General features: G+C 50.3%; 1 protein-coding gene across 1 annotated transcript; it reads left to right on the top strand.

Moving 5' to 3' along the window:
- Nucleotides 1-1,123: 1,123 nt before the first annotated feature.
- LOC109392377 (uncharacterized) lies at nucleotides 1,124-8,968 on the top strand. The gene is made up of 3 exons (XM_019660789.1): nucleotides 1,124-1,226; nucleotides 4,164-4,590; nucleotides 6,525-8,968. Exons 2-3 carry the CDS (start codon nucleotides 4,164-4,166, stop codon nucleotides 7,625-7,627), a joined length of 1,530 nt encoding a protein of 509 aa, XP_019516334.1. The 5' UTR covers nucleotides 1,124-1,226; the 3' UTR covers nucleotides 7,628-8,968.
- The last annotated feature ends 15 nt before the right edge of the window (nucleotides 8,969-8,983 follow it).

The following is an 8,983-nucleotide window of genomic DNA, read 5'->3' as shown; positions in this document are numbered from 1 at the left end:
AGAGCTATTGCCATTTTATTATTCATATTTTTACCCCCATCTTAAAGAAGTCCCTCTAAGATTCCTTGCAATACTGGTTTATTGGTGATGAACTCCTATAGCTTTTTTTCTGTCTGGGAAGCTCTTTATCTTCCCAGACAGGGAAGATCAAGGTGCCCCAGGAATGTCACTTGTGTGGATTGTGTGTGCCCTCCTGTTATAGTTGAGCCTTGATTGCTATTGGCACATTATTGGGTAGGATTGACCATCAGGCTGAATGGCTGTGGGGTTTGGCCATTTTCACAGCTTAGCGGCTGCTGTATAGGGGGTTTACCCCATGGAGTGGGATTCACCCCAGTGGGCTCTGGTACCTGTTGAGAGAACCCTTTATGTATGCCACTTGTGGGACTAATTGGGTGGTGCTCTGCTATAGTCTGAAGCCAAATTTAAGTATGTTGTTTCTAGAGCCTCTTGTGGGGACTCCAGTGCAGGCCCAGATCACCTACTGCCTATGACCAGCCAGGGTCTACCTCATAGGAGCTAAATGGTGATCTGCAGCTCTTCTCTGACTGTGCTAAACCTAAAAGCATGTAGGAGAGGCTGTGCTGCAAACCAAGGATGCCTGCTACCAGTAACATGCCTGAGGTAGCTCTGCAAAAAGGCAGGATACTCTGAAGCCTACTGACACCTACCAGCTCCCTTAAGGTTTAGCCGCTGATACAGCCTTGGGGTACGCAACTTGTGGTATGCAAGTTGAGTGAGGCAGGGTTTTAGGAGTCACTAGAGTGGAAAGAGCTGTGGTTATCAGGTTAACATAATTTCTGGTTTGGTTCCAGTGCTGAATTTCGAGCTACTCAGCAAAGGTCTCAGAGAACACTGAGGCCAGTTTTCCTTCTCCTCATGCCTGCAGAGTTTCATAGTTTTCCAAGGAAGAGTACAATGCAGGCAGGGCTGGCTGCTCCTGAGAAAGTGCCTTTGGCTTTTTGGGAGTTGGGTGGGGCAAAGTCTCAGTGGAGTCAGCAGGATGGAGCTGCAGAGCTCACCGGACCAATCAGATTCAGATTTTGCCTGTGGGGGAGGGTTCAACACAATAAAGATGGCGTCCACCAGCTGGCTGCAGAGAAAAGGGCCCTTCACAGGGAAAACAGCAACTGTCCTCCAGCCCTTGCCCTGAGGACACACATCGCAGTCTGCCCCCATATGCTTCTGACAACCCCCACGGGACCATCCCTCCACTGCAGCCCTGGGTGAGTGCCTATGAGTGAATGAGTTTGTGTGTGAGCCATTTAAGAGGACTTCTGGGTTTCCTGCAGACTTCTGTCTGACCCAGATAGTTGGAATCCCTATTGTTTTTCACAGCCAGATGGGGAGCCTGGTATGGAGCTGGGTCCCCTCACTCCTCTTTTGGGAACCTCTGCAGCAGAGATATCTCTACTGATTCTCAACCACCACACGGAGGTTTGCAGCCCGTTCTGCATCTCTACCCCTCCTACCAGTCTCAACCTGGCTTCTTCTTTACAATTTTAGTTATAGAGCTTTTGTTCATCTAGACTTTAGATAGTTCTCCAGGTTGTTTGTTCTATAATTTAGCTATAATTGTAATATGTTCATCAAAGGACACAGGCACAGTGTTTATCTACTCCACCATCTTGGATCTCCCCTGCCTCATCATTTTTTACTGTGAGCCTCTCTCTTTATCTGCTCTCCCTTCAGGAAATCTGGGTCATATTTTTAGCCACATCACCTCTTTAAGATTACTCCCAGATCTAACATGCTACCTTTTCCTGTGACCCAGTCTCCCATCCAAAAACAAAAATGACAATAACAAAGATTGCAAACATTTTATGGAAAGATTATGAAATAGAATATTCAAACATACTTTGAAAATAGCAATTCAACTTTGAGAAAGATGTATGAGTTGGTGTTGTGGATCTCTCTATAAACTATAGTCACAGAAAAATTTGTTTGCAAGGGAACTCAAATTCATTTATTTTATGTCCCTAACACTTATCTTTTATATTATCATAATCTAAAACTTATATCAAATGGTGGGAATGACCTGCACACAATGAACAATGGGTCACAATTCTCAGAGAGACAGAAGGCAGAGAATAGGAGTGAGTGGCTCAGAGCACTCAGGAATCATTCAGGCAACTGTCTTCGTCTTTTTTCTTCTGGGCATAAATCAAGGACTCTCGCTTTCTAGGCTGCCAATTCAACACCTTTTATAGGCACTTAATTCACTCAGAAATTAAAAATATATACATACTCCTTACAGAAGGTACCATTATTCTTCAGCATGACACATGATTTGATTTTAAGCCTTTATATGACTCTTCTATATCCTACTGTGGGTTAGAATCAATCAAATGTCTGTGATGAATAGCAATTGCTACCTAGGCTAGTCACCTCCCACATAGGCTCCGTGTATACTCTCATCAACAAATTTGTATCTCCCCCTTCCCTGCAAAAGCCCTCAATGTGGTTTATGGGGGGAGCACATGGACATGTCATGTGTTTGAGAAGAGTATTACACCATCGACTGTTACCACTAGATCCACCTTCTCCTGACTTTCAAAGCATTATTCAGAATACTACGAAGGCCAAATCAGTTGTCATTGTTGGCAAACCCAGCCTCTCAGTTCTCCACCTTTGTCCTCTCCTCTCCTTTCCTCACAGTACTCACACCACACATAATCTTTGACCTCACTATCCCCCTTTGTTCATAACCTATGCTTTTTAAAGAAGCTGAAACCTTTTTACCCTGAGCTTTCAGTGATAGACAACAGCTTAACTTATCCACCCCTTCCAGGTATGGTTGCATTTTTAAAGATCCAGACTGTCAGTTCCAAATAATACAATTTTGGGGTAAATGAGAAGCTAAGGTGTGTATTTCTTGGACAAAGGAGGCATCACAAGTAGTCATTCAATCAAATGTTTAACTAAGGCATCCAGATGCATTCTGAAAATGAAAAGAAAGAAAGAAAGAAAGAAAGAAGAAAGAAAGAAAGAAAGAAAGAAAGAAAGAAAGAAAGAAAGAAAGAAAGAAAGATTGAACAATGAGCCAAAAGAGTTCATTCCACTCCCAGTACTTCTAACTTATATGAAACTAGTATGTTACTGCCCTGATCTGGACACTATTTCTCAGGTAAAATGACAGTGTGGGAAACTGATAGAAATGCCTTTGGATTCTGTGAATTTCACAATCTTCCCCAAATTCCACTGGTAGGGTTTAGCATGTGTTTAGATAGTGTTAAGGTTGTATGAGGCCAAATGATCCAAAAATATATATATCTCTCCTTAGATCAGACACCTCCTCCCTACTATAAAGTCTTCAATTAGATATGTACATAGTGGGAAGTTGGCAAAAACAGTAAAGTGACACTTCATTGTCAAAGGGGCTGAGTCATCAACTGCAGTGTAAGAAAGTGGGGCTGTTCTAGGTAACCCAAGAAACCTTCCACCTTCCTCTACATTCACACTTGACTCCCACCATTGTACTATGCTCTGATCAACTTCCTGGTGGACCCATGTGTGTGCCACTCATGTGTGTGACTAAAAGCCCAGGACCCACTTTCCCACAATCTGCCCAGTTAGCCTAGGAGAAGCACAGGGTAGGCAGCTGTCCACGTCTGGAGGCCAGGGATGGGGAGCTCCTCAGAGAGAGTGACTTGATTTTACTATGCATTCTGCCATATTCCCCTCCAGAAACACCAATTTTTTATTGCTTTTACATTTTTTTGCTCAGAATCAACAGCAGCTATGCTTCTCAAATTTATTTCAAATCTCAGACATTTAAGAACATCCATTTTAGGCCCAAACTACTTGCACTCTCAGTACTCTTGAACACTGTGGGGCCCAGGTGCTAGGGCCTTTCAGTTACAAAATGTTTACAGGCTTTGTAGACCGGCCTGCCTCTCCCCCTTGGGTAGGACAGAGGGGAGGAAAAGACTTTCTGATGTACATTTCCCGTTATCCTGTTCTGTTAATAGCTTGCAAATATCTTCCCTGTGTGCATGTGTGCTGGCACCATGCACCTGTTGTTTGTATGAGGGTATAAAACCCTGCTTCCATTTTGGATAGCTCTCTCTCTCTCTCTCTCTCTCTCTCTGGCCCCTGCCTCGGATGAATAAAGAGCTGTTGCTGCATTTATGGCACACAGTCTGCCTCATGCCTTCTTTTAGATGGGCATCTCATCATCGAGATGGTCCCTGATTGACACCTTCGGACCCAACATTTGGCATAGTCGGCAGGATACGGTGAGTAGCTGCCCTGCTGCCCCAAAGCACTCAGGGGAGGACTCCACTATGTGGCTCCCGACTTCGTTGTGGTACCCGATCGCTGAATTCCTCACAGCCAGGGCCCCTCCTGAGGACTGGGAGGTGGTGAAGCCCACACCGGAGGCTGTACGGGAGGCTAGACCGTATGGAGATGAGCATACCCATGGCCCACCGCGAGTCAGCGGGGCAGGTTGCATGGCTGCTCCTCTCTGTCTTGCGGAAGCAAGCGGTCACCATATGCGACCAGGTGCAGCAAGTGCAGCCACTGAAGCAGGCTCAGGAGGTGCTGGAACAACGGGTCCATGCTCTGAACAAGGCTCTGGAAGGCCAGGTAGGCGCCCTGCTTTCTTCCCACCCTGCATCACGACCCGAGAGCTTGACACAGGGGGTGCTCCAGGCCCATCCAGTAATCAAGAGGCAGGTATAGTATGACCAACCCATAGCCCTGGGAGGAGGCCCTGCCGGGGCGCTGGAGGTCAAACAGCACATGATGCATACGGCATATACGTTGGCTGAGCTCCGGAAATTAGCTAAGCAAGTTCACCAATGTATTGGAGAGACGATACCCGGTTGGCTGCTGCGACTGTAGGACAGTGGGGCCAAGAGCACAGAGCTGTCCCCTGATGAGATGACCCAACTCGCCTCCATCACAGTGATACCCTCCTTCTGCCAGCACCTGCAGAATGTTCAGTGCTTGGTGGGAAATTACCAGGGTAATCATTCCCTGATCAACTGGCTGATGTCAGCAGCCCATATGATCTGGACAGACCCAGAGAAGTTGCCGGAGGTGGTCAGCAAATGGTCCACGTACATGGACCTGGGGCAAACCATCAGGGAGATGGGCATGTGCCAGATGATCTTTCAGGAGCACTAAAACAGCCCTGATGAGGAAGTGTTCACCACATGAATGAAGGACTTAATCCTTGCATCTGGCCCAGCAGACTCCTTTGGCCCGGTGGCTGCCATTTTGACCCCCTTTGTGGACCGCTGCATTCATGAGGTCACAACAGCTATGGCTAGGCTGGGTGATGTGGAGATCCGGCCAAAGGACATAGTGGGAGGGATGGTTAGGCCTGTCAAAACCACTCCCAGGGCTCACCTGCAGGATGGAAGACAGAGCCCCCGCCCAGCAGCAGTGGGTCCTGTTAAAGTGAGTCGGAGATGTGTTTCAGTCTCCTGGTGGCAGGCGTGTTGCAGGTGAAGATCAAACAGCAGCCCAATGAGGTGCTGCTGGCCCTCAGGACCCAGTTGAGCCCAGAGCAAAAGTTCACCAAGCCACCAAAGGTCGCTACTGGCGAAGTGTGGCTGCAGGACTTCTTTGACTAGGGATCGAACCAAGGGACCTGGTTGGCAGGGGAACTGGGAGACCGGAGGCCTCATGTGGAACTGACCATTCATTGGTCCCCCTGCAATGTGCAGCGTGTTTTGGTCCTGGTGCACATGGGTGCTGACAGCACCCTGCTTTCTGGCAATCCAGACCAGTTTGGAGGCCCCCTAGCGTACATAGAGGGGTATGGAGGCTGTCATATATGGGTGAGCAGGCAACTGTGGTTCTGGGCATTGGACGCCTTGCCCCACATGCCTACGTGGTGTACATCTCCCCTGTTGTGGAGTACATATTAGGGGTGGATGTTTTGCAGGGTCTTTCAGTGCAGACGACACAGAGCGAATTCTGCTTGTGGATGTGAGTTGTGAAAACTGGTGTGGCGTGAGGTCACCCACACCACAAACCTGTTGTCCTGCCAAGTCCTGCTAGGCCAGTTCGTGTGCACCAGTACCGCCTCCCAGGAGGACATGAGGAGATCAGCCAGACGATCCTGAAGCTGAAGGAGGCGGGCATTATATGCCCCACTCACAGCTCATTCAATTCCCCTGTGTGGTCTGTCCTCGGGCCGGATCACACTTGGCACATGACTTTGGACTACCGGGAACTGAACAGGGTGACGCGGCCTCTGCAAGCCGCCGTCCCCTCCATAATGGACCTCATGGACCATCTGCCCTTGACACGGGGGAGATACCATTACTTTGCGGACTTGGCAAACGCCTTTTTCTCCATCGACATTGCACTGGAGAGTCAGGAGCAGTTTGCCTTCACTTGGGAAGGATGACAATGGACGTTTGTGGTCCTGCTGCAGGGGTACCTGCACAGCCTGTCAATCTGCCATGGACTTGTGGCCCAATACTTGGCCACCTGGAAGCAAGCCCCAGCGGTGTTGCTGTTTCATTATATTGATGATATAATGTTAACCTCTGGTTCTCTTGCAGATCTAGAGAACGAGGCAAGGGACCTCCGAGCAGCACTTAAAGACTGGGGATGGGCTGTCAACAAGGCCAAAGTCCAAGGGCCTGGATTGTCTGTCAAATTCTTGGGGGTTGTCTGGTCGGGTAAGACCAAGGTTATGCCACAGGCTGTCATTAACAAGATCCAGGCCTATCTGCATCTGGAAACAGTGAAACAGCTCCAGACCTTTTTGTGCCTCTTGGGGTATTGGCAGGTATTCATACCCCACTTGGTGACCATAATGTGCCCCCTTTATGGTCTGACAAAGCGGGGTGCGGTGTGGGACTGGACCTCCGGGATGGAGGAAGCCTTTATGGCTGCCAAATGGGCTGTGGCTCAAGCCCAGACCTTGTGGGTTGCTGAGCCCACCCTCCCATACCTGCTGACAGTTCACGTGCAGGACCAGGGCTTTGGTTGGGGTCTGTGGCAAACCCATGGGACCAGGAAGGTGCCCTTGGGTTTCTGGTCTCAGCTCTGGAAACGAGCTGAGTGGAGGTACTCGTTAATCGAGAAGCAGCCAGCGGCCATTTATGCAGCCCTTGTGGCCTGTGAGGCCATCACAGGTCCTGCACCTGTGGTGGTGAAGTCCACATACCCTGTCGAGGGTTGGCTGCAGTCATGGTTAAGGGCACCTAGGACAGGGGTGGCCCAAACTTCCACACTGACCAAGTGGGGAGCGTATTTGGAGCAATGGGCCATGTTTAGTTCCAGTCCGTTGTCCCAACAGCTTCATGAGCTGCTGGGCCCAGTAACCTTCTGGGTGGACAAGGAAGAGGCACTTCCAGAACACCCTGTAGAGGTGGCCAGACCATACAGGGAAGGAAAGCCAACTGTACCTGGTGGGGCATGGTACACGGGTGGCTCCTGTTGGTGCCAGCCCCCCAGTTGGACTGCAGTGGGGTTACAGCCAGAATCAGAGGAATTCTGGTATGACACCGGCCAAGGTCAGAGCAGCCAATGGGCCAAGCTCAGGGCTGTCTGGCTGGTACTCACGCATGAGGCAGGAGACGTGCATGTCTGCACTGACAACTGGGCAGTGTTCCGGGGTCTCACCCTGTGGCTGCCCTGTTGGGCCACCCAGGGATAGATTATAGGATGGTCCCCCTGTGGGGACACGCCCTCTGGGAGGATCTTTGGACACAGCATAAAAGCCAGGCGGCTACAATTTACCACATCCCGGTCCATAAGCTGTTCCTCTCCCCCTGGAAACGATGCGGCAGACATGCTGGCACAGGTCCGCCCTGCCTGTCCTCTGTCTTCTTCAGAGATGAAGGATGCCATTAGGCGCCCTTGGTTACACTGAAAACTAGGGCATGTAGGCCCGTGAACCATGTGCCACGTGGCCCAGCACTGGGGCACGCCTCTGACAGTGGCATATGCCACAGAGGCTGTTTGATCATGTCCCCAGTGCGCCAACCACCACCCCCATAGACGGTGACTGCGACTGCCTACTCAGTCTGGAAAGGTTGAGCGGGAGCCATGCCCACTACATGGCAGGTGGACCATATGGGGCTGTTTCCCCAGGCTACAGGTAAGTGGTACCTGTTTACGGTAGTCGACACTGCCACCGGCTTGGGCTTTGCGTGGCTTACTCCCACCACTTTGCAACAGGATGCCATACGTGCCCTGGAGCAGCTGAGCACTATGTATGGGCGGGCGCTCACCATCTCGAGCAACCGGGGAACCCACTTCACAGGAGAGCGAGCTCAGCAATGGGCAAAGAAGCAGGACATAGAGTGGCAGCTACATGCCCCCTATCGCCTGCAGGCTGTGCGTATGATAGAAAACTTTAACTGACTGTTAAAAAAAAAAAGCCCCGGGCCCTAGGAGGGACAAGCCCATGAAGCAATGGGCATCCCAAGTACCAGTAGCATTGCATCTACTAAATGAACAACCACAAAAGACAGGCCAGTCACCGCTAAATAGAGTGGTAGAGGGGTTGCCACACACCCTCAAGGTAGTGCTGGGGCCAAGCAAGTCCCAAGACTTCCCCCTAGTGCAGCAGGGAGCTTTGCTTCTGCCAACCCGGGAAGCTCTGCTGAAGACCAGACACGAACATGGACTTGGCCATGGAAGACTGTTGTATCCCGGGATCCCTGGGTTGCCTTGGTAGAACCATGGGGGCCTGGCACTGGCCGTGGACTGCAAGTCCAGCCTTTGCTGTGCTCCTGGCCAGGTCACCTTGCAGGTCACCTTGGGGCGAGACGGAGGAGGGACTTTGCTATGGGATACCTTTGCATTGGCTCTGTGGCCTTTACCTTTGTTGCAGGTCCAGGAAGTGGACTTGCCTTCCTCTGTGGTTTTGGGCAGAAAGATGTGGTATCACCATCTAGGAGGCCCGCCACTGGTGGCTACCGTCCTTTCCCAGGATGGGAAAGTGGCTTGCGTACTGCCAGAAGGCAGAGATTTGCTGGTAATGGTCTCTGTCTCCTTACTGTCTTAT

This window comes from Hipposideros armiger, unplaced genomic scaffold (genome assembly GCF_001890085.2).
Source record: "Hipposideros armiger isolate ML-2016 unplaced genomic scaffold, ASM189008v1 scaffold_330, whole genome shotgun sequence".
Classification (NCBI taxonomy): Eukaryota; Metazoa; Chordata; class Mammalia; order Chiroptera; family Hipposideridae; genus Hipposideros; species Hipposideros armiger.
The sequence above is the reverse complement of the archived record's forward strand: the minus strand, read 5'-3'. Positions and strand labels throughout refer to the sequence as shown.

Excerpts from the sequence above, each read along its gene's own strand:
- LOC109392377 (XM_019660789.1), top strand. The coding sequence starts at position 4,164 with ATGGGCATCTCATCATCGAGATGGTCCCTGATTGACACCTTCGGACCC. Across the intron at positions 4,591-6,524 it reads ACAAGGCTCTGGAAGGCCAG|ATCTAGAGAACGAGGCAAGG; the intron begins GTAGGCGCCCTG and ends GTTCTCTTGCAG.